Source organism: Orbicella franksi, chromosome 11 (genome assembly GCF_964199315.1).
Source record: "Orbicella franksi chromosome 11, jaOrbFran1.1, whole genome shotgun sequence".
Lineage (NCBI taxonomy): Eukaryota > Metazoa > Cnidaria > Anthozoa > Scleractinia > Merulinidae > Orbicella > Orbicella franksi.
In genome coordinates, this window is record NC_138155.1 from 18,458,064 (window position 1) to 18,484,097 (window position 26,034).

The 26,034-nt window shown below is 39.2% G+C and overlaps 3 protein-coding genes and 1 pseudogene across 3 annotated transcripts in view; 2 read left to right on the forward strand and 2 right to left on the reverse strand.

The window, feature by feature from the left end:
- Positions 1-5,333: 5,333 nt before the first annotated feature.
- LOC145503098 (uncharacterized) lies at positions 5,334-10,497 on the reverse strand. The gene is made up of 2 exons (XM_081482544.1): positions 6,835-10,497; positions 5,334-5,401 (listed from the first exon to the last, which is right to left on the reverse strand). The coding sequence occupies exon 1, from the start codon at positions 8,284-8,286 to the stop codon at positions 6,871-6,873; it is 1,416 nt and encodes a 471-aa protein (XP_081338670.1). The 5' UTR covers positions 8,287-10,497; the 3' UTR covers positions 5,334-5,401; positions 6,835-6,870.
- Positions 10,498-17,579: 7,082 nt separating this feature from the next.
- LOC145503134 (mitochondrial intermembrane space import and assembly protein 40-B-like) lies at positions 17,580-19,565 on the reverse strand. Its single transcript, XM_081482600.1, has 2 exons — positions 19,456-19,565; positions 17,580-19,393 (listed from the first exon to the last, which is right to left on the reverse strand). Exons 1-2 carry the CDS (start codon positions 19,475-19,477, stop codon positions 18,933-18,935), a joined length of 483 nt encoding a protein of 160 aa, XP_081338726.1. The 5' UTR covers positions 19,478-19,565; the 3' UTR covers positions 17,580-18,932.
- A 78-nt stretch (positions 19,566-19,643) lies between these two features.
- Positions 19,644-26,034, forward strand: part of LOC145503097 (G-patch domain and KOW motifs-containing protein-like) — a 58,963-nt gene continuing 52,572 nt past the window's right edge. Inside the window, exons 1-3 of the mRNA XM_081482543.1 lie at positions 19,644-19,844; positions 24,198-24,319; positions 25,435-25,568. Of these exons, the coding sequence (XP_081338669.1) occupies positions 19,687-19,844; positions 24,198-24,319; positions 25,435-25,568 (414 nt within the window). The 5' untranslated portion in view covers positions 19,644-19,686. The remainder of the gene's footprint in view (positions 19,845-24,197; positions 24,320-25,434; positions 25,569-26,034) is intronic.
- On the forward strand, positions 19,853-24,189 carry LOC145503123 (uncharacterized; annotated as a pseudogene).

The window sequence follows — 26,034 nt, forward strand, 5'->3', positions numbered from 1 at the left end:
TGCACTTATTTCTACATTATTAAGAAATTTACTGCCAATATCTCTTACTTGCTGTTTTATATTGCAATTGCCCTCACTAACTTCAGTAAAGGCCTGTCTCAAAAGTTCACTCATACCTTTTTGTGATTTTGATATGTAATTTGCTATGTATACAGTACATGCATATACATCTAATACACACTGTATATCCATATTTGCTCTCCATGCTGTTAGACAATCTCCATTATAGTTGTTTATGTGTATTTCATTTGGGTTTCGTTTCAAAAATATGGTAGCAGCATTCAAAGATGAACGGATAGCAATCAAATAGTTTTCTTTGGTTATATTCAGCTTAAGTAACAAGTCCTCACGTGTCATATCTTTGCAATTTCATAAATCATCCAGATAACTTTTTATTGATTTCCAGCTTTCTTTGTATGTCTTTATGTCACTATTGGGTGTCTTTTCATCAAATGGATACAATATCATTGTTTGTTTCATTGGAGGCTGTTGTAACGTCTTGGGTACGCTATAAGACGACGAACACTTTAGATCCGTAAGACATACAGCTTTAATGGCGTCTCCAAGAACTACAAAAGCGGAAAGCATGGTTCGTGCACTCATGCATGACACCACGTCACTATGACGTATAATCGTTAAGCGGAAGTGAAATAAACAAGATATGCGACATCTCCCCTCCTAAGGATAATAGTAAGAAATAATACAAAGAAATAGTTGCTAATAAAGAGCACAGAAAACCAATGTCTTTGTCCTTATGAATGAAATCTCACACGACAAATCCGGGAACTAAGTGTCTCTGTCCTTAAAAATCTCACACAACAAATCCGGAAATAAGTGTCTCTGTCCATGTAAGTCTCGCGACATTGTCCTAGTCCTTAAATCGGGAAGGTGTCTTGGCGACACGCCCACTGTGGGTTTTGATCACAGAGGTGCCTGAGCCTTGTTTGCTCTCCTTTGGTAGGTCGTCTTGTCCAGGCTTCTTTGGTGTTTCCTTAGCAGGTGTTGTTTTGGAAACAGGCTGCTCCTCTGCTCGAGGAGTTGGAGCGTTGTTCTGAGGGGCAGTAGCTGGCGTGTTCTCTATCGGGTTCATCACTGCTTCCTGTTGTGGATGAACTACTGCTCGCTCCAGCTGTTCACGAGTGCGCCTTAGGTGTTTTCGGTTGGGTCGGAACACTCGCCCATCTTGTCCAAACTTGATATGACCGGATGTCTACTTTGGCTTCCACCCTTGCTTGGGCCCACTGTTTGTCTGTGCCTATGGACCTAAGGGGCTGTAAGCGAACTATGTCCCCAGGGTGTAGGTCGTCTAGCTCTCTGGCACCTCGGTTGTAGTTGATGCTTTGCTTGGCCTTTTGGAGCTTCAGCTTCTGATCTACATCTTCTGGTATCTTGGGTTTGAGGAGACTGCTAGATGTTGGAAGTAAGGTCTTGGTCCTCCTCCCAAAGATTCTTTGCGCTGGAGAGGTTCCTAGCCCTTCACTTGGGGTGTTCCTCCAGGCCAATAAAGCTAGATGTGGGTCACTCTTGGACTCTATTGCTTTCCTCATGAGGTTCTTTGATACTTTGACTGCATTTTCTATTTTGCCATTTGACTGGGGATATCCTGGCAAACTGGTGACATGTTCAAATCCGTACTGACTGGCAAATGCACTGAATTCAGTGGAAGAAAATGGTGGTCCATTATCGGACACAAGCTCATCGGGAATCCCATGTCTAGCTAAGTGGCTCTTTAGTTTCCCGATGACTTCCTTTCCAGTTTTGGTGTTGAGTCTGTCAACTTCAAAGTACATGTAGCTTGAATAGTAGTCAGCAGTCACCATAAAGCTCTTCCCATCAAGCTCAAATAAGTCAACCGCAATCTTCTCCCAGGGTCTGGTAGGGATGGAATGGCAGATCAACGGTTCTTTCGCTTGTTCTGCTGGGTGGCTGTTGCAGATTGCACAGAGAGCGATATGCTGCTCTATCTCCTTAGTCATGCCAGGCCAATAGAGGACTTCTCTTGCACGGCGAAGGCAACCCTGAATCCCTATGTGGCTCGCATGAATCTTGGCTTTCATTTCTTCTCTAACACTTGCAGGCACAACTAGTCGTTCGCCCTTGAAGACCAACCCGTTTTGGAGTGTCAGTTCTTCTCTAAAGGGAAAGTAATCTCTGATTTTGACTGGTAGGTGGTCCTTTGTCTCTGGCCAACCTTCTCTGATTGTAGTCTTCAGTTCTTTCATAACTGGGTCTGATTCCATTGCTGAGCGAATGGTTTTCTGTGTTGTCTCAGAGACAGGAAGGTACTGGACCATGTTTATACTTTCTGTATCTTTCGCTACCTCTCCTCTCATGATGTCTTCATTCCTTGATGACTGGATGAAAGCTCTGCTGAGAGTATCTGCAAGATACATTTCTGATCCCTTTTTGTAGACGACTGTTAGATTGTACTTTTGCAGTCGTAACATCATGCGCTGTAGACGCTTTGGTGCACTGATCAAACTCTTCTTGAAAATGCTCTCGAGGGGCTTGTGATCAGTCTCTATATTGACTGGCCGGCCATGTACGTACTGCTCAAACCGTTCGACTCCAAACACAGTAGCAAGTAGTTCTTTTTCAATTTGTGCATAATTAACTTCAGCATCAGTCATGGCTCTTGATGCATAAGCCACTGGCTGCCCTTCTTGCATGAGACAGGCACCGAGTCCCTTGTCCGATGCATCACACTGTAATTCTGTGTCTGCTTTGGGGTCGAAATACTTCAGTACTGGAGCTTCTGAGATGATCTGCTTCACCTGCTCAAAGCTTCTGCCTTGAATGTCATTGTCCCACAGGAACTGATTTTGCTCTTTGAGAAGTTCTCTTATAGGGGCAGTGGCTGCAGAGAGATTAGGCGCGAACTTCTGGAGGTAGTTTACCATACCCAGGAGTCTCTTCACATCTTGTTTGCTTGTTGGGGTAGGCACCTCTTTAACCCCTTGGAGTTTGGCTGGATCAGGTTTCAACCCTTCTTCTGATATCACATGTCCCATAAAGGTTACTTCAGGAAGGCGAAACTTGCACTTCTCTTTGTTTAGCTTGATGCCTTTACTGCGGCAGTGTTCCGACAGAGCTATGAGCTGCTGGTCATGGTCTGCAATAGCTGCGGCTTTCGTCTCTCCGACCCCATAGATCAAGATGTCATCAAAGATGGGTAGGGCACCTTTCAAACCTCCTAAGGCATTGTCGAGGCGCCGTTGAAACTCTTCAGGCGCAGGAGAAATACCGAAGGGCATTCTGGTCCATCGATATCTTCCCCACGGGGTACCAAAGGTGGTGAGGAAACTGCTTTCAGTATCCAACTGGATGTGCCAGAATCTATTTTTAGCATCAACTACACTAAAGACCTTTGCCTTTGATAATTCTAGGAGCAAGTCGTCGATTACTGGTAGTGGATAATGGTTTCGCTTCAGTGCCCGATTCAGAGGCTTGGGATCTATGCAGAGACGTATCTTTCCGTTGTTCTTCAACACAACAACCATTGACGACACCCAGTCTGTGGGAGTATCAACTGGCTCGAGAATTCCTTGACTGAATAAGCGATCAATCTCTTTCTTCAATGGTTCCTTGACAGCAATGGGAACTTTCCTTACAGGCAGAGCTACAGGTGGAACTGATTTATCCAGCGAGAGGTGCAGTTTCTGTTCCAGCTTGCCTTCTCCAGAGAAGACATCACTGTAGTCTGTAAGGACACTTGACAGGTTACATGTAGAAGTTTCATCAGATACAAGCATGATGTTGTCTACATTGACTGACATGAGACGGAATTGCTGTATGGACTGTGCACCCAGAAGTGCCTTGTACCCCTTGGATACCACTGTATACTCTGTAAGATGACTATCATTGTTCTTTGGGTTCCGTGTCTCCAACTTGACACTCCCCAGTGACCTGAGCTCAGAGTTATTAAACATAACCAAGGTGGTTGCAGTGTTAGCTAAATGTTTTAGTTCAGGATCCTTTAAAATCTCCTGATAAATCTCCACTGGCAGAATATTCACGGTTGCACCGCTGTTCAGTTGGAACTTGACTGAAGTATCCTTTAATACCAGGTTGGCGAATATCTTCTTAGGGGCCTCTTTGTCATACACAGAATCAATGGATTCGACCATAGGGCAGTAATCATCACTGTCGCTAGCTTCATGCTGTTCAACCATGTTCACTTTCGATGTTCGGCGACCTCTTGGGGTGTTTTTTTCTTTTCGTTTCTTTCGAGTCAGCGGTGGTGGTTTGCCACACATTCCAGCAAAGTGATTCTTTTCTCCACACTTGGCACATGTTTTACCCCAGGCAGGGCATTCTTCTTTTTTCCACAGGTGTTTCTTTCCACAAAATTTGCAGTCAATCTGTTTGACCTGCTTGCCACTTGGCGGATCACCTTTAGAACTCTTCTTGTCAACGGCATGCACATCTTCTGTATGATCCATGGTCTGCAATTGTTGCTTCGTACACTCGTTCGCTCGAGAAATATCAATGCAACTCTGAAGGGTTAATTTGCTTTCTTGAAGGAGTTTCTTTCGGATTCCTTTATCCAGTATGCCAACAACCATTCGGTCCCTGATAAGGTTGTCCGTTAGAGCGCCATAGTTGCATGTTTCTGAAAGTGAGCGCAACGCAGCGACGTAGGTATCAATCGATTCACCCACAGCTTGATCGCGTTTATTGAACAAGTAGCGTTCGTAGATCTCGTTAGTTGTACCGATACAAAACTCTTCTAGTTTTTTAAGAACGACATTTATGTCCTTTTCCTGAGCCTCATCGTCAAAAGCTAATCCATCATAGATTTCCAGAGCTTCTTGTCCCATGCATGTGAGAAGCGTAGCTGTACGAAATTCTTTACTCTCAGTTTTGAGACGAGAAGCGATTTCGTAGTTGTCCCACACTTGACGGAAGCGTTTCCAGTTAACAACAGTGTTTCCTTTTAGTTCAAGTTTTGAGGGAAGCGGCAGATGTGAGCCAACGTGAATGATTTGAGGTTGTGGAGCTGGCTGAGGTGCTTCGTCAGGCATGTTTTGCGAGGTTCGAGTTGTTTACGGCTGAAGAACTTGAAATTTCTCTAGGGAGAAATACACAGACGGCGTAGGAAGCTCAGTGTTTCCAAGGAAGTCGCCGTTAAACGATCCGAAATACTTCTGACACCATGTAACGTCTTGGGTACGCTATAAGACGACGAACACTTTAGATCCGTAAGACATACAGCTTTAACGGCGTCTCCAAGAACTACAAAAGCGGAAAGCATGGTTCGTGCACTCATGCATGACACCACGTCACTATGACGTATAATCGTTAAGCGGAAGTGAAATACACAAGATACGCGACAGCTGTGGATAGTTAAATCTACAAGGACTGCTTGTATTTTTACGACATGTGTGCGAATGCCTATGTACTTGTCTATTGACGGATATTTTGTACCTTGATTTTGCCAAGGCCTTCGACACAGTTGATCACCTCATTCTTATTGAAAAGCTGAAATGGTACGGTGTCACAGGTCAACTGTTAGATTGGTTTTCTGACTACCAAAAGGACAGATCGCAGAGAGTTGTGATTGACGGCACCGCCTCTGAGCGTCTACCGGTCACTTCCGGTGTACCCCAGGGTAGTCTTGTCGGCCCACTCCTCTTTGTGATATTTATCAATGACCTCCCTGATGTCATCCATGAGCAAACCAGCACTGCTCTGTATGCTGATGATACCAAGCTGCACCGTACTATTTTGTCATTGAAGGACTGTGCTATTCTCCAGCAGGATCTGACAAGTTTAAACACCTGGAGCCACGAATCAAATATGAAGTTCAACGCCTCCAAATGCAAAGTGCTAACAATTACGCGAAAGAAAACACCTGTAAATCATGAATATCACCTTGGCGAGGTAACCATACAACGCGTTCAGGAAGAAAAAGACCTCGGTGTAACTATTACTAAAAATCTAACGTGGGACTCGCATGTAACGCGTATTGTACTCAAGGCTAATAGAATGCTGGGACTCTTAAAGAGAACTTGCCCACTTATGACCGACATCAAAGTAAGGCGGACACTTTATCTATCTCTCGTGAAGTCACAGCTTACTTATGCCACGGAAGTTTGGTCTCCTGCTAGTGTCAATTTGAGAACAATCTTAGAAAGAGTCCAGAGGCGCGCCACTCGCTGGATACTAAGAACTAGAATCGGCGAGATGTCCTACAAACAACGATTGCTGACTCTTCGCTTGTTACCACTTACATATGACAGGGAACTGAGAGATCTTTTATTTCTCTATAACTGTATTTCTGGATATACTGACCTAAAAATTGAACGATATGTTACTTTTACCACACATGGCCGGTCCCGCTCTAAGAACCCCACCCTCGTACTAAAACCTGCTTACCGTAAAACCGCAACTTTTCAAGCTTCGTTTTTCAATAGAATTGTAAAACCCTGGAACACTATCTGTAATCTCGCCCCTCAAGACAAATTTTCTAGCCCAAGTTTATTCAAATATTTTTTGCACGCCACTTATTTTACTTTACTGGACACTACCTATGATATTGACATGCCCTGCTCCTGGTTCCTCTTCCGTAACTGCCCTTGCCACCGCTCTTAATTTTCTGTGACTAATATTATCCGCATCTTGTCTTAATCTATTGTTATTAATTAGATTTAACTATAATTTTTAACTATAAGTAATTATTAGATTTTATTGTAATTTTTATCAAATTTAAGATTTTCTATCACAATTCTTACCAGCTTCTAGGGTTGCACCTCGCATGGGTAACTTTATTTTCCCGTTCGCGCAATTCCTATTGGTCCTTTTCTTCTTTTAATTATATTGTAATTTTGTGACCAATAAAGTTGATAGACTTTAACAGTTCTGGGTTGTCTATAGGTTTATGCATGTAATGATTTTATCAATAAATGTTGTCACTTCTTTGTCACTATCTATTTGAAATTGTGGTGCATCTTTTATCCATGTCAGCATGTGAATATGAGGTGATCCTCTCTGTTGGTATTCTACTCGATAAAACCAGTCTGATATTTTACCCAAAGGTTCTGAAGAGCTTAATAGAAAGTGAGTTAAAAACTGGTTGATTTGATAATCAAAATGTCTGGCACAAGTAACTGGGTCACTCTGTATCAAACGGCATCTGTCTTCCCAGTTAAAATTCTCTATTTTGTCATCAGTATAAGTCGTATTGTCAACAAGCTGGCCAAGTATTCTAAGTAAATGCACCCATTGAGTTTCAGCAGATGAGAAACTGCAAAACAAAGTAGCTGGACCAAACTGTCTTATCATTGCAAACAAGTCTTTCTTTGCTTTTTCAAAATATGGTGGTGAACCTCTCAAAGCATTTAGAGATTTGTAGCCTTCATCATGACGAATAAGCGTATCTAAAGCTCCAAGTTGTTTCAACTGTCCTGCATTAATGCTTCGGCTATTTCCCTTACATTTTCTAAGAGCAATATGGCACTTTCCCAAAAGAATTTTCATTTGAAGTTTTTTTGTCTTAAAGAATATTTTCTCCACACACATTGCAGCTCGTCTATCTGACCGTCTCAGTTCTGATTTACATATATCACTATAGGTTACTTTCACTTTTTGTTGTTCAGTATGCGGTCGTGGCTGTCCCAAAAATATTCCAGGATATGCTAGTTCTTCACAGTATTTGTCTCTAAAAACACTTAGTGGCTGATTACCTTCACCTGGAGCAACATTAAGTATATTTTGTCGTTCATTGTCTTCTAAAAAGTCTGTAGCAGTGAATAAAGTATCAGTAACACCAGCTGGAATTTGTTGAACATCTTCACTTTCATTTTGATTATTTAAATTTTCAGACAAGTTATCATTACACTCCATTTCATTATCATCATTTTCTAGCTGAGTAACTTCTGTAACATATGTATTTGCCCAATCTTCATTGAATACAATTCCCTCATCTTTATATAACATGCTATTTGACATCAGCCATTTGGCTGCTTGAACAACCTTGTCTGGCCTTACATTCAAAGATAATGTTGAACTTTTATACTGTAGTTTACGTTTTAAATTAACTTTAATAGTTGCAGTCTGGCTATGCAGCCGTTGCAATATGGTTACAGTGTGAGCAACATCTGCAGGTACATTTACAATATTGCCATGTATCTTAAGCTGTCTACCTCGTGAAGCTTGCATTAATTTTTGGAATGCAATCCTTGGTGCTAATAATCTACATTCTAATTCATTGAGCTCAAAAAATTCTGGTTTCATTGGAAAACCCATGCCATTAGCTATAGCAAATGGTGGGAGTTTGTTCTTCATCAAATGATTATTACAAGTTCTACAAATCCACTCTTTGTCATCAACACTTATCTTACTACACAGATATTTTGCACTATCAAGTTGGGATTCTCTAAGTTTACAAGCATTTACTACACTATGCTTATACCACAGCTGATCGCAACAACTACAGATGTATACTGGACCTTGTTTAACTATGTCATGAAACTTTTTCACACTAACATCAACAGATGTTTTTGTATCTTTCAGGACTGCTCTACGATGTCTATCATAAGCATTATGTTTTGCTTTTCTTTCTGGTGAAATCAAGGTCGCTTGACGACTTCTAACATCAGCATTGCGTTTAGCTTTTTTTTCTGGTGTATTTAAAGCTGCTCTACGCTTTCTTTTGTTTTCATTGAGCTTTGCTCTTTTCTCAGGAGAGTAGCTTTTCTATATTCTCTCATATATGCAGCATTATTTTGTCTTTTGCTTTTTGGCGATAAATGAATATGCTTGCGCAATTTTTCATGTTCTATATCGGTAGAATTTTCTAAAGGTGAGACTGGACATGTGGATACATAATGCAATTCTCATATATGGCCTATATATACTGACTGGACATTTTCAGCATCATTACAAAGTGTTGGCTCAATTATTGTTGTTCCTCTGAAATTTTGACTTGATTCTACTATATTTATTTTTAATTGCATTGAATCAGAAATTGCTTGTATAACAATGTTATCAGCCCACGTACCTTGGTGTGACAGTATTACACAGATATTGATTCCATGAAGTGCCTACTATACTTTCTATGAACTGATCAGGATTATGCGATAAGAATCTCACAGCTGTTGCTCTAATTTCAGCACGATGGTTTGAATCACCATATAACTGATGCGATATTGATTTAAATAAATAGTCACCTTCACCACCTACATCTAATGGCTGTAATCCATGTCTAAGCATTCTATATCGCAATATAAAATTTTGGTTGGTAAAGGAAATGGTTTCAAAAGTATTGCCAAACATAGGACCAGGATTTAATTCAACATCACCTGATAATGACACTTTGCGTTTAGCCACAGAATATCTTTCTCCCTTAACTTTAAATGCATAAAAATGTGAACTATAGAAACTATTTTCTTTGCGAATACACTTCATTTTCCAATGCTTGTTTCAAAATATTTTGCAACTTTGTACAAAATAGATGAAACAGGTACATATTTCAACTCCATTTTCTTGAATTTGTCACGTGACTTGTTCTTTTGCAGCAAATTAATAATAGTTTTCATCTTGATCTGGGACGGCTCTCTTTCTCTCATCCTGCATTTAGCATCTTTTACACATAGTCGAGAGTGTCTGTGTTTTTCATTACATGGCTTACATTTATTTGATAACTCATTAGAACAAGGCTCAACGTACTTGATTGGTGCTTTCAAAGAAGTTGGGTCATTGTTGTCTTTTGATAAATTTATGACTCCCCGAAGGGATTTTGTTTGGCACTCCCGAGGGAGTTTAGTTAGGGCTCCCCGAAGGGACATTTGGCACTCCCGAGGGAGGTTAGTTATGGCTCCTCGAAGGGACGTTTGGCACTCCCGAGGGAGTTTATAGCACTCGCCAACGAGCGTACTACGATCGTCGTATTACACCTTTTGGCTGTTTACCTTCGGATTTGCTACTTTTGCATGGAAATTCCATCTTCTGATCGCTAAACAAGGCATATAACGGCAAGATTCGGCAAGAAACGCTCGTCCACGGCCAGTGATCGAGGGAAGAATCATCAACACTTTCTTCAGTTTCTTTACCGATAAAGCAAGAAAATTCTCGAAAAATCCCTTCATGTTGCTTTTAAGATCAAATTATTTGAAAATCCACCGAAAGTTGAGCCTGGCTCTAGAAGGAAAGTAAGATAAATTTATCTTAAACATAGAAAACTTACCAACGTCGTTGAACAAACGCGCAATGCGAGCACATGGAGCGAACATAGCAAAAAGTTTCCATCTACGTCATGTCTTCTCGGGATACGAAAATCAACGAACATTGCTCGAAAGTGGTCTCGGGTTGTTGGTTGCCACTACGTCATGTCTTCTCGAGATACGAAAATCAAACGAACATTGCTCGAAAGGTGTCTCGGATTGTTGGTTGCCATCTACGTCATGTCTTCTCGGGATACGAAAATCAAACGAACATTGCTCGAAAGTGGTCTCGGGTTGTTGGCGAAGTATACGAGAAAAACCCGAATTACGGACACACACGTGTGCACGATAACATGGTGCCTTGGGCCCTAGGAGTATGGCAAGCCGTTTGTAGCAAAATTAAATCCTTGCAATATATGTTTAATCCTTTAAATAACGGTTTTATTTAAAGATAGAAAAAGGCATTCAATCCAATGTAAATAAAACTTTTGGTTCAATTCAATCTTTAAATTTTCACGATTCAATCCAATACCTAAAATATTGATTCAATCCAATACCTAAAATATTGATTCAATCCAATACCTAAAATATTGATTCAATCCAATACCTAAAATATTGATTCAATCCAATACCTAAAATATTGATTCAATCCAATACCTGGAATATTGATTCAATCCAATACCTCGAATATTGATGCAATCCAATACCTGAAATATTGATTCAATCCAATACCTGAAATATTGATTCAATCCAATGCCTCAAATATTGATGCAATCTTCCTGGGCCGAGCGCGGCCAACAGGAACGAGAGTAACTGAGCACTAGAGAGCACTGAAAACATGGCGGGCGTTTAGAAGTTGAGTTTCCTAAGTTTCTTGCAGACATCTTGGATAAAACGGAAATAATTTTTGAGAATTTTGACTCAGAAGTTGGAATCATGGAAGACCATTTCTTAAAATTCCTGTTGAGGTGTTCGAGGAACTTTGAGGACTAGGATTCATCTGGACAACGATAACAAAGATGATTGGAGTTTGGAGATGGACAATTCACAGAAGATTGACAGAGTATGGCTGAGAAGATATGAGGGGTTTCAACAGCTTACCTGATAAGGAACCGAAATCATTCAAGAGTATGGATATAATTTCATTGCAGGTTTCTTTAAGTCCATTGGGTTACGGGTTCAACGGAGAAGAATAAGAGAAAGGTTAGCAAAATTAGATCCCCAAAATACTGTCTTGAGATGGGGTGCGTAAATTCGCTTTGGCATCTGGATGGACATCACTCTCTGATCCGATGGAAAATACTAATTCGGCTGTATAGACGGATTTTCTCGGAGAATAATGTTTTGAAATGTAGTGCCAACAATAAAGCAGAAACAGTTCTTGAATTGTTTCTGGATGCCGTTAAGAGAGACGGAGAATTTTGGCCTTCGAGAGTACGAGTAGATCATAGTGTTGAAAACGTTGGTGTGTGCGATACAATGGAGCAGGTTAGAAGAGAGGAGAGGGGCAGCTTCACTGCAGGGCCATCAACACAACCAACGAATTGAAAGATTGTGGGGGGATGTTTCCGTTGTGCTTCCCACTTGTACTTTTACACTTTTTGTAGTATGGAATTGTCAGGCATCCTGGACACTGATAATTCAGTGCATCTTTCCACCTTACACTTAGTTTTTCAACCAAGGATAAACCTTGCTTTTTGCCATCTCACTGAAGCTTTTAACCACCAAAATGTAAGAACAGAAAAAAAACTGGTTGCCATACCAAATGTGGCTTAATCATATGATGCAGCCTGAAAACCCCCTTTCAAATGGAAAGTCATATGATTTTGAATACTATGGTGATGATCCTGATGGTCCAACTCCATTGGACAGTGATAACAATGTTCTAGTTGAAGAAATTGACCTGGGACAACATGATTCAGTGCAGTCATTTGTATTGGAAAGGCTAGATCCCTTAAGATAATCAAGTCAAATGGGAGTAGACATCTTCCAAGAGGCTCTAGAACTAGTGACAGTTAAACTTGGGCAACTGACAATTGCATAATACTACATGTGTGTGGGCTGGGTAAAGGAGATTATGGCCCTTAAAGTATTTTTGCAACTCAATTTACAACAGAAAATCTCACCCTGTATCAAGTAAATTATTTTCTCATCTTCCTTTTCATTGATATACAAAACTCAGAAACTGCTTGAATTACAGAATGCCTAACCGTTCTAGCAACACAACTAAACTGAAGAGAAATCAGGGCATTTGATAACTGCCATGTGCACTACTCTGCCTTGTAGATTTTTCAGGTGCTTATCAAAACAGATGTTAAAATGATAAGTTAATAATGATGGTGAATTTTAAGCTTGGTAATGAAATGTGAAGGTGAATTAATCAACATTACACGAGCGTGGGACAAAGAAAAATTCTGAGTCCCCGACAGGAATCGAACCCATGACCTCCCAAACACCGGGCGGGCGCTCTATCCACTGAGCTACGAGAACTCATGGAGAGCAAGGTCATTTAACTGAGTTAAAATGTTGCAAGGTTAATTTGTTATCTTATTTTCAAAAGTACCCAGGACACAAGACTAACCTCTTGGTGCACTGGCGTAATGGCTACTAACAGGACTCATGTCACTAGCCAAAACTAACTTTGCACCAGCCAGCCTTTTTCATACACAGCTTCACTGACTTTTTTATAAGAGTGGTCAATCTTGGACATTTCTTGTTGCATCTAAAATGTTAATAATAATCACTAAGAAAATTTCACTCCCACAAACACGAATCCTGCTTTTCTTGAATATGCTTATGTTCAATCTCTGATGTACTTTTATCAGTGTTACCACTTTCTTTTATCTCCCTTTAATAGTTAAATATTTATCATATGCTTATTAAGGCAATTATTTCCATGAAATCCACTCATAGTTTCCCTGTTTTCATTAGTTTCTATTCTCTTCAGTTTTACTTTGTCAGGATAATTCTCAATTTTGTTTTCATCCAGTAGACCAATACTCCATTCCATCATGATTGTCACAATGGCTAGTGAAAGTGCAAAATCTACTATTCAAAACTGAAATGTTTGGCTAGTTGGCAGTAGTGTTAGCCTTGAGCCCTGGGTACCCGATAATATTCACAACAAATTGATGCCATGTTTGTCATAGAATATCAAGAAAAACATCGTTTTTAGGAAAGAAGTACCACATGTGGGTTAAATAATGCAAAACATGAGACAACAACATTGAAAAACTTAAAACACATTCCAATGTTCAATGATTGCTGTCTTGTGAAATGTAAAGGTTCTTATTTCAAAAATAACTTAAAGCCAGGTTTACACAAGCAGTTTTTGTGAGAAACATGTTTGACTGTGCACACGGCACAGCAAAAATTTTGTTTACATTTCAAAGTTTGGTGTGCCAGTAATGATTGGACAGCAGAAATATGCACAATACCAAAGACCAATGTGGTAGCAAAATTTGCCACAGTTTATGTTATTTGCCACAAAAAGCTAGCACACACAGTTTTTAATAAACAAATATGTTTGTCACATAAAAAGTGGTTAACTTACATCTACAAAAGCGGCAGTAATGGAATCTAAATTTTCCGTGTCCCTTGTGTCTCGGTTGTAGCAATGTCTCATTTACCTAAGCAGACTAATGGTTTGATCAAGAACTTCGGCGTGCACTTCTGCAACTTCTGAGTCACAATTCTCAAAAATTATTTCCGTTTTATCCAAGATATCTGCAAGAAACTTAGGAAACTCAACTTCTAAATCTAGTTCTCCTTCGCCCGCCATGTTTTCAGTGCTCTCTAGTGCTCAGTTACTCTCGTTCCTTTTGGCCGCGCTCGGCCCAGGAAGATTGCATCAATATTTGAGGCATTGGATTGAATCAATATTTCAGGTATTGGATTGCATCAATATTCGAGGTATTGGATTGAATCAATATTTTAGGTATTGAATTGAATCAATATTTTAGGTATTGGATTGAATCAATATTTTAGGTATTGGATTGAATCAATATTTTAGGTATTGGATTGAATCAATATTTTAGGTATTGGATTGAATCAATATTTTAGGTATTGGATTGAATCAATATTTTAGGTATTGGATTGAATCAATATTTTAGGTATTGGATTGAATCAATATTCTAGGTATTGGATTGAATCGTGAAAATTAAAAGATTGAATTGAACCAAAATTTTTATTTACCATTGGATTGAATGCCTTCTTCTATCTTTAAATAAAACCGTTATTTAAAGGATTAAACATATGTTGCAAGGATTAAATTTTGCTACAAACGGCTTGCCATATAGGAGCACTAGGCACAAAAATAAGAAATAAATATTGCAGTTATGGATCGTCTAATAGATTGTGTCGGCGAAAGTTCGAACGTTACATTTTGGGACGAAAGTCCTACGGGAGCGATTTTTCGGACATACCGGACCGCACTATGAGGCGCAGTTGCTACTTTCAGTTTTTGGCAGACGTCTAGCATTCTTCTGCGTCCCACTTTTTTCCCTACTGCACTTTTTACCGGAACAACACAGCCAGTCCATGACTTCTTAAAAGTGCTCAGTCTAACAGCAACATAGTCAACATGCTTGTTTAGTATGTAGACAGTTTGTACAACCTAGAGACTGTGTTTGCAGAGTGAATTGTACTTTTAAGTAAGCATGGACAATTGGATGTTACGTGATCTTTGTGTACAATGCACTCATACATCCCCGTTTTACTGTTGGCACTGCAGCCACAAGATATTTTCTTGGCGTGGGATCAGATTTGATGGTTGGCATTCTCTGAACTGAATTGTGGCTGTTCAGCAGTTGCTCCGCGCTCTTTAATATGGTCTTTATCAGTCCCTCCGATAAGGCTGACGTATCATAGAGAGAATTAATGTCATATTCTTGTAGTTCTTTGAATTCCAAACTGTCCTGATCCCCATACTGCTCTTTAATTTTGGGAATGGTCTAACCTTGTGCTAGCTGAAATTTGATGATTTCCCCTAAAAAAACAGGGTCTTAGTTTTCTGAGTCTAAGTTTTCCAGCTCTTAGTTTTCCAGGTCTTAAGTCTTAGGTCTTAGGTTTCCAGACACCCCATGAAAGACCATATCGTATCATGATTTTTGCCTTAGTAGGGGGTGTGAAGAAAATGTCACAAGATACAAGTGCTTTTAAGTTTTTTAATTTCAATTCTATTTCATAAACATCCAGCGATAACTCTCTGATACCCTTAGCCCCCCAATTCAATGTTGTGTAGGTGCTGTGATCTGCATAGTCTTTAGGAAATAGGAAAATCAACTTTGTTTGGGAGAAGGGGAAATGTTTGAAGGGTGATTGAAAACCAATCACATTGGGGTTTTTCTTAAAGAAACAATCAAATTGTCAGTTAGAAAATCGGACAGTATGTTGTTATTAACAGAAGTAAAATTTACTTCTGTCATAAAGTTACTTTACCCGTAACTCTTTTTTTTTGGTAACAAAAAGGCTTTCAGGTGATGGGAATTAGGGTTATGTAACAAGAAAACTTCCCAAACTCTGCAGATTTTGTGACTCATTTTAATTATTTATACTTTAATTCAGAGGTCTAGTTGTTTCACCTTCAAGTGTCTTCTCATTTAGATGGCTTTTAAAATCAATATTAATTTGAAATGGTTTCTTGGAATGTCAAATCCAAAGAAATTGTAATCAATCTGATCAATACTGGCAACAGCTGAATATGCTACTGTATAAATTAGTTCTTGTCATAAAATGTGTCCGTAAAAATTACCCACCAATCTGCTCTTACCATTAGCTATTATTACAGACTGCATAACATTTAGCTGTCTTACTGGGATTAACAGCTCCATTGAAGTTCTTAAAGCCACTGATTGAATTGTCAAAACCAAGCCTTGACAAAACTAGGCTTGATATTACACTTCTTTAAGGTGAAACAAAGTCTTTTTTTTTTGTTGTATATTGTAACCAAACTTGTTTGATTAACCTAATTACGATGCTGCTTCTTCCAGAGGCTTTATAATTTACAAAAACAATTGGGTGGAGGGGGGTGGGGGGCTGCTAGCCATAGGTGAGTTCCTTGTTCTGGCTTCTACAGTCTCCTATGTTTGTGATTGCAGGTGTGTTTCTTGTTTTCATACTTGCGATAGAAAGAGACTTGGCTCGCTGAGGCCATCAAGATCTGACGGTACGAGTCATTAACATTTAAATAATAGTGCCACTCATATCCCCTGTTTCCCTTGAGATAACTGTCAAAAGAGTCAGATGGACCAGGTTGAAAACTGATTTTATCCTGCCACTAGACTTGCACACCAAAGTTATTTGTTACTATTGTAATTTCTTCCACGTTTTTCATAATGTGACAGTTAAAGTTAAAAAAACAAAATTCCTTGTTTTGCTAAAATTTGGAAGCCTGAAAGGGAGGACTTCAGCTTTTTTGAAGATTGGCAAAATTTTGTCAATCTGCAACAATGTAGCAAGTTTTAACAAGTGAGCATGCAAGGGTGATTGTAAGCGTGACATGCAAGCCATGCCATGAGTAGCACGTGCAGGTGTCAAAAGACGAGCTTGACTTCTGATGCCCGCGCCACTTGCGGCTTCGCATGTCACACTCATATGCTCACGACTGCCCACTAATGTGTTAGATTCTTCTTTGCATTCTTCCCACGGATTTTTGAGCAAAGGAGAGACTACTCACAGCATAAAAACGTTAACAAATAGAAATTTGATAACAAACTACATGCCGTGCTCCTGATGAAATAAAGATGACCAACTTAACTTCATGTAGGCAAATAAACACAACATGAAATAAGTCACCGACACATAAAGTTCATTTACATTCAAGTGTGAAGATGCAACTCTTATTTTCATGTGGTAAAAGCAATTTTGGATTTGAATTTTAAGTAAAAACAAAAGAGTTAAGTGAACAAGTAAAATATATTTTTTTAACCCATTGTGTTGAAAGATTGGTTATTATGTGCCTTGTCACAAAAAAAAAACTGAAAATTGTCAACAAGTATCACCAATTGTTCTTTGAAATCTATGAAATTGAGTTGCACGGAAATTTTGTGTTGTAGGGTGGAAAAAACGCAAATGAACGCAAAAGATAAAAGAAACAACCTGTAAAAGCTGTTGATTACATCACTGATATCCTGGCTATCACCTGTCTACAATAACTTTAAGACAGGAAGGTTATCGTGAAATAGATCATGATATAAGAAACTACAGGCCTCCACCCTGCCATTAGTGGGATTTGTTTCTCGGTAGTCCCGAGTTCAAATCCTCTGTCCCACTTTGTAAATAGCCAACTGGTCTGCCTCCTGCCAGTTGGGATTCTTAACTATGTTTCGTTTATTTGAAATATTTGTTTCCTTTGTTTCAGTGGCATGCCTGTAAACTAGCTAAGCTTAGTGCTTGTATAGCTAAGTGCATGACCACTATAAATAAGATTTACATTTACATTTACAGTGTACATCTGGGACCCTATTGGGATACTTTTGATATCAAATAGCAAGAATTTGGTGGCTAGTTAAATCACTACTCTAAACTTAAAGATTATGAATGATACTCACTTAGGGTACTTTCCTTTGGGGTAATATCTATTAGGATCAGTAATCCAAGATCATTTGGATCATGGTGCATCAAAGGAGCCAATGAATCCATGACCAAAGTGCAGGGTTTGTCAGTTCCTTTGATGCACTGCGATCCAAGTGATCCTGGAGAACTGATCCTAATCCAGATCACCCCAGAGGAATGCACCCTTACTTTTGTTAATGGTGTCATTACTTATTATAACTAATTATGGCTTTCACTTTATTGTTACTTATTTCCAAGAGACTTAATTTTTTTCAGTGGCGAAAGAGTCAAGAATTAGGAGCTGTGTAAAAGAGTTGCTGCAATAGTTAACAAAGTAAAGTTTTATCCCCTGCAATTAAATCTTTCTCTTTCCTAAATATGTCAGTTTACACGAGTATGTAGAATTTGTCCCTGCCCTGTATTTGAGCTTCATGTTGATGTCCTTGAGCTCTTCCCCCAAATCATAGGCACTCTACAGAGAAAATGCTTATCATAAATGCACAGATGAACATGTAATACCTGCCAACTCTTTACAAGAATTCAGTCACTGGGAAAGTAACTAATTCAGTCAGTCACTCTTTTAATCTATTAGTTTGCCAGTCTATCAGACAGTCAGCCCATCCGTCTGTCAGTCCATCAGTCAGTACATATGGATATAAAATGGGCCATTCCATTTTAAATCTTCACCTCTCATATTAAAGGTCAAGGAAATCTTAGGATGAGGTGGTCACCTTATAGAAGAAATAACAAATTGTACTGGCTTGTAGACAGATAAATCATAAAGGGTTTGGCAAAATGGACTCGCCTGTGACTTGTTTATGAGTATATATATATCTCAGGGGGATATTATGACATGTTTAGTCATATCAGAAGAGAGGAGGCCATGAGGAGGCCTTAACAGCCATAATTTCTGTGGAGAGGGGCAACACTATGCTACCAAAATCTGAGGGGCATATTTACTTAAAATTTTCATTTGAAGGGGTCTTACAGGTAATACCTCAAAAGCTGGGGGGGGGAGGGGGGAAGGTGGTTATAAATAAAATAGCAATATTTAAAAAATAAGTGAATACAACCATACGTAAGAGTACATGCATGTATCAAGCAACATGTTTGAAAAATCACACTTCAAACACTGTTATAACAATTTCAACTCCCTAGGACAAAATTAAAAGAGAAAACAGCTAAATTACAGAAGGAAATTAAAGGCGCGTTCGGTCAGCTTGAGGCTTCATCGGAAAGTTCATGGGTTGATTCCGTGGATTCTGTCGAGTCACTTGACGAATAGTCGTTCTTTTCTGACGAAACAATGTTCTCTTCTCCATCACCGGCCTTTACATTTTCTGTTTCCATGTCAATGGAATCTTCTTCTTCATCAAGTTCATCATCTTTTCCATAAATTTCAGGGTACTTCACAAAACACTCTTGCATATCACGGAATTGTGGAATGCAGTCGGAACCCTTAGGGTCCGCCTCACTGTAATGAAAACATGAGAATGCCGCCTTGAACTGTTCTCCACAAGGCCCGTAAGCCATTCCCTGCAAACAAGGGCAATCCCAGTTTATTTCGCCATTTGCTTTGATCAATCCTTCTAATTCCTCTTCGTCATCTTCTTCGAGTGTCACAGAACTGGGGGTCGCATGGTCTTCTTCGGTGACGAACATTAGTTTGTCTTTACCTACGATTCGAAAAATTAGTTACTAGAAATCTTAGATAGGGACTAACGAATTACTATCTTACCTTCTTCTCTGCAATATGACATAACTGTAGTTCATAAACCCCATAAACCCGGCTTTGTGGATTCCGATGCAATAAGTAATTTCGTTGAACCATGTGCAAACGGTAGCGGATTGGGACTAACCAGATTCCAGCTCTCGTGCCAAGGCACCGCCGGCTAAGAGAAGCGAAAAGGGCTATGGGGACGAGAATGGCTTTCTTATTGCTTACATGACATATAAGTAGGTTTGGGAAATGGCGGACGAACGGAAGACTGGAGTGTCATTTTCTTTTTCAAAGAAGGCCTCTAGCAGGTACAGTTCTACACGAAATGCTCTTAACAGTGACGATGTTAAGGTGAAAGAGGAAAAACGGGACTATATTCACTCCGCTGAAGGAAAAGAGCTCAAGAGGTTTGTACAAAATAATAAAACTTAGCTTACATTTGAACACAGTTAATAGAGGGAAATGGTTAAGAAGCCCGGCAAACATCAGAAAAGCAAACAAACAAGCTAAGATTTATGTCGGAAGGTCCTTGACCCTGTACATCTTTTGTTTTATGCTCATCGACTATGTATGAAGTCAGACCTCTCAACCTCAAAACACCAAAAATATCAGCAGGTATGTTTTGCAGGTTGCAGGTTGCAGGTTGAAATTTATTTATAGCGGAGCTCCGGCTATATAGGAAAGAAAAGGAAACCCATGAGTTGATTTTCTCATGGTTATCTTGGCTAGTGGTATTGCTCGTGGGCGCGTACGCATGACGTGCGCGATGGCGATGACGATGGAGTCATGCAACATGACGGCCATACTCCAAATAATAGGTTGACAGACATGCACCCTTGTAGCCTGCAGTGCAGGCGTCTCATTGGGGCGAGTTAGCGTTACAACCTTGCGACTGCCATGTTAGACCGCCATCTTAGACGGTGGGGGATGGGGGAGGGGAAATATGAGAAGACACCTGCCCAAAAAGCCCGTTAAAATGCGAAACACCTCCTGATTAGTTGCGCTTCACTGTGTTTCCGGAAATAAGTGGGTAACCAATCAAAATGGGGTTTTCTTGATACCGGAAGTCTTGTCTTCCGACAAAAACAAAAACATAAACACATGGAGTCGAGCTGTCATACAGCAACATTTTCCGTAATGTCAGAGGAGAGCGTGAATGACAATTATTGTAGGCTTTGTGAAGTTTCTTTCAAAGTACAGTTCAGCAATCTCCGTAAGCAAAGCCACTCTTCATCCAAGAACCTTTTCAAACCCTCGAAACGGAAAGAGTGCTTTGGTGTTGTTTTGAGCGAAATTTGCCGTCAAGTTGGATTACCACTGACACAAGAATCTTTGAAATATTCCGATCCTATCTGCAACCCATCTGGCCATAAGATTCGAAACTGCAACTGCAACGACATCTACCCCAGTTAAAACAAGCAAAAGAACTCTAGACATGCCGGAGAAGGCTAGTCCGCCATGGAGGAAATCCAAATTGGTACGTATTAATTCCCCGGTAGGGAAGACTCCTTTCAGGGAAGTTTCTCCTGAGAAGTCAAGAAAGTCTCTCGCCTTTGCAGGCGAAAACATAAAGAACACCTCATCTGCTTCTTTGGAACAGGAAAACGAGATGCTTTGTAAACTAAATGTGGAAAATGTTCTGAGCGATGGCGTAAAAATCTTGTATCTTAATCAGTTGGGAAATGTGACTGTGAGAATTCCTAGAGATTGTCAAACTAAAACACTAGTGAAGAACATTGCCGCCAAGAAATGGCGAGAAGTTTCAAATGGAATCCTAAAGCATGTGGAAATTATGCCTGAACTATCCAAAGGAATCTGTAAAACTCGTATCAAAGGAATTTGATGAATACATGAAGTCTGAAGTGGACACACGACAACCGCGCTCGAAGGTTTGTCCATCATTATTTGATTGATGAGTACCAACATGTACATGTTTCTTTCCCGCACAAACGAAATGAAATTGGCTGTGATTGACAGACAATTGACAGGCAGGGTTAAGCTGCACCAATCAGAAACTCCGTTCATGGGCAAACAGAGTTTCCTAAAAGAACAATGACCTCGGGCAGGCAAGATTTTCTTTGCTCCACCCCCTCCCCTATCCTTCCTCTTGCCTATCATTCACCCCCTTGGTAAAACTTTCTCTCTCTCCAGTCTTCCACTGCATGAAAAATTCAAGATGGCGGCTAAACTTTTTACGATGTGAGTGCTCGCTCAAAAAAATCTCGCCTGCTCTGCAGGCTAGCACCCTTGCTTTATCGTGTACTTCTTTGATATTGGAAATCCATGTTATAATCAATTGGCATCTGTCAAAACAAAGTATCCACTGACCAGTATCATATGACCATATCACGGGCTCAAGTTTACATCTCGTTGAGGTCACACATTTTTTTGAAGTTGACAGCTGACCAAGTGCTGGTTTTTGATTGGATTGTGGGCTCATGTCAGGGTAACTTGTTGAAAACAGGGCGGGATTGTTTGGAAGGCGGTTAACGCTAACCCAGGATTAAAAGTTAATCGAATTACAACTTTTTCTTCTATACAAATGAAAAAAGATAACAAATAAATAAATAAATAAATAAAAAGATAACAAATAAATTAATAAATAAATAAATAGAAAGATAACAAATAAACAAAAAATAAATAAAAAGATAACAGTGCAATCCCTTTCCTGGACATTCTCATCAAATGCCACAGTCATACTTTCTCAACATCTATTTACCAAAAGAAGACCTTTTCTGGCCTGTACACAAAATGGGACTCCTTCACACCTAGGAAATACAAAGTAAACCTCATGTGAACTCTCGCTTTTCGTTGTTTCCGCATCTGTTCGTCACCTTCTCTTTTGCACTCTTGTTTGAATAAACTAAGGAAGTTGTTGTTACAAAATGGATACCCTGTGGGTGTTACCAATTACAACATTAATGATGTTCTGAACAGGCATCAATGCAAACCGAAGAATCCAACCACCACAGTCCCTAAAAAGGAAATAATCTTAGTTCTACCTTATTTAGGGGTACAAAGCAAAATTGTTACCAATCAACTGAAGACCTGCATTTATAAGTTCTATGGCTGCATTAATCTTAGGGTTATTTTCCAAAGCACTTATCGCATCAAGTCTTTATTTCCCTACAAAGATAGGATCAACTGTTCCCAACTGTCAAAAGTTGTGTATAAGGCTAGTTGTTGGGACTGCCAGGATTTCCACATAGGAAAAACAAAACGTAGATTGCATGACAGAAAAACTGAACATTTTAAATTGATCACGAATAGCTGTCATGCTTCTGCATTTGCAGACCACGTCACATCAACTGGTCACAACTTCAAATGGGACCACTTTGATATATTAGCAAAAGGTCGGACAGATACACATTGCAAGATGAAAGAGACTCTGCTAATAAGGGAATTAAAACCCACCCTAAATGATAATGTAAGCAGTGAAAAGCTTTATCTTTATTAGTTTGCATTGTCTATATGCAAATTTTTCTCAGCTTCTGTCATTGTAATTGAAGGCTTTCGTGCAAAAAGGGCATATGTGACATTTTGGGCCAATTTTTATTTTTTGCAGGATCGAGCTAATTTTTGGCAGACTGACTTGTTTTGACATGAAAAGCATCATTGCGTAATTGTTTTTGTAGATTTGCGCTTCGTTTTTGAGAAATAGTGTATGCAACTCATTTCAGTCAGAAAGAAAATACTGTTAAATTGATGCTGTGTCACGCAACTGTGACAAACTCCCTAAGCACCCTTGTAGAAAAATGAGTGTTTCAAATATCATGAGTTGGCTTAAAAAAGCCCTTTGATATACACCTCGTGGGAGGCGTGGTGGCCTCATGGTTAGTGTGCTCGACTCTAGATCGAGCGGCCTGGGTTCTAGCCCTGCCGGGGACATCATGTTATATCCTTAGGACAGACACTTTACTCTCATAGTGCCCCTCTCTACCCAGGTGTATAAATGGGTACCGGCAACTTGTAATGCTGGGGGTAACCCTGCGATGGACTAGCATCCTATCTGGGGGGGGGGGGTGGTTAGAAATGCTCCTAGCCGCCTTATGCTACAGAAACCAGGATAAGCTCCAGCCTGATGGGCTCCTTGGCTCGTATGCAGACTTTACCCTACCATATACCTCAAGCCTGTAAAAGGTATCCCTTTCTGGTGGAGCCTCCCCATATCAGTCATTCAAAACTGACCTAAAATTTCTCTGTATCAGATGGAGATAATGTTATACCATTAGTACCATTAGGAATTATGCAAAATAAACAACAGATTGGAAGCTAGACGATTTCAATTTAACCCGGTGCCACTTACATGACTCAAAGACTGGAGCAAATTAATAATTACGGGAAGACGAAAATTATTCCTATGCCTTCTTGGGTAAACCACCAAAGAACTTAAAGCATATCAAAATGTGATTAGTTTCATTCAATACAAGAAACAAAAACAGCTGATGAATGAAATTAAAGTTTTCCATTGACATTGTTTACACAGCATCTCTTGCAGCTGTGAAGGAACACATGACATTCATTTGGAATGTTGTCTTTTGAAAAGGTCGGTAACTTACTTTCACAAAGTAACAAAAGCAGCAAACAGTAACCAAGCTCATACATCTGATGTGTTAACTTTAATGCGCTATAACACAAAGTCAAAACACGTTATTAACGCGAGTTTTGGTTCGCTTAATTCTGAGCGGTACTGTATGCTAACTTGTTGGGTAATTGTTTGATGATAAGTTTATGAGTGCATGTACTTTGTATCTTGACAGCATCAAACCAGAAGAGAAACCAAGGGAAAAAGTGATTCCTTGTCAAACCAAAAATCGATGGATTCTGCCTCCAGATGCTAAACTAAGTTTGGATAGACAAGCTGCTGAGGAACTTATGAAAGGTGAAATATGCCTATTGTATGATAGATAATAATTAATAATCATTTCTTACATTTACAACACTTATTACATCATTTATTCTAAGCCTATTTTTACAATAACATAAAATGAATCTTTCTGTAGAATCATACTTATATTACAATTATATTAAATCTAAAGAATAGCAGATGGAGGAGCTTTTATGAATATTAAATAATTTTTTCAAGTTTATACTTACATTTAACTTTGTTGATAAAGTCGGAAAGCAATAGAAATGGTGAGTCATTCTGGAGCTTTTTCTTATAAATATAATACTGCAGAAAGAGGAGGGTGTAGTTCAGTTTTTTTATCAAGGTACTTGAACTTGGAAAAGTACCAAAAAGAAGATCTTCCATGTTTAGATTAAATTCAGAGTTATTCTCTGTATTAAACCATTGTAATACTTCTTGAGGAAAGGACTTTGTAAACTGGCACTCTGAAAAGGTATGGTGTATAAAATCCAGATCCCCAAAATATATACAATTACTATCTGATTTAATATTAAACCTAAAAAGTTCCTTTTTAGTCACTAAAACTGGGGAATATCTGAGAATATTCCACAATTTTCAAAACTGTGCGCGTTGTGAAAAAGATTCGAAGAATAATAAACACAGTAGCCTCATTTGGGGCAAAAATATGCTCAGATATTTGTCCTTGGACATTATCTGTACCTCGAAGCTCACAGTTTTCCTTGAGCTACGCTCTCGCTTTTACTTTGATTATCAAATATAATGTAAATTCTCTTTGCTCAGCACACATGTTTTGTTTGGGCTATTTGCTAAATTATAATAGAGTCTTTCCTGAAAGTGTCTGCTTCACCATGATAGACTTGGGTGTTGATGAAATGAGTTAGAAGCCCATTATACTAAATTTAATACTTTTAGTCTTCAAATTCTAATGAGATTTTAGCTAGTGATCATGCAGTTCTCTTTCAGCTGGTGAAATAATCTGGCACTCAGCTCTTACTTAGGTAACAGATTTTTATTTATATTAAATAATTAATATTGTAATTTGTATAATTTGTTATTGTCAATATTAATGGTACATGTACATTACATATTATTTGTATTCCCTATTTTTTCAATGAATCTTAACACAGATGCTTCTGGAGGTGATAAGGAAGAAAATGATAATGATCACATTGCCATTCCACTTTTGATGAGAAATGCTTTGCCTGATGTTCAGGGATATGAAAAGAATGAAAAAACAGACATTGCTACGAGGCCTGAGCAAGTGAGTGTTGTTGGGTAACTGACTAAGATTGAGATATATCATCATCCTTTCATATTGCTTTACATTTCCTCCTGAGAGTTTTGGGTCTCTTCTTGGACTCTTCAGGGGATTTAAAGGGTACCTGAAATAGATCAAGACAAAACAGATCCATATGATGCCATAATATGGAACAACCATGAAAAACAAATCGCAACTAAGCCATGGCATAAGGTGGGTGTTACAAAAGTTAAACAAGTGTGCCCGATATAATTTGAAGATCAGAAATCGGCTGACGTGGTTTGCAGACAACTCGGCGACCTCAGAATGAAAATTAATCAGCAACCCCAGTGTTCACAAACAAAAAGATCGCTGATCATCAGAGAGTCGCGGAAGGAAAGCCCCCCATGATAAACCAGCAAAGTGTAGTGTATGAATTCACATGTAATTTGTGTAATGCAAATTATATTGGGTACACTTGCCGCCACCT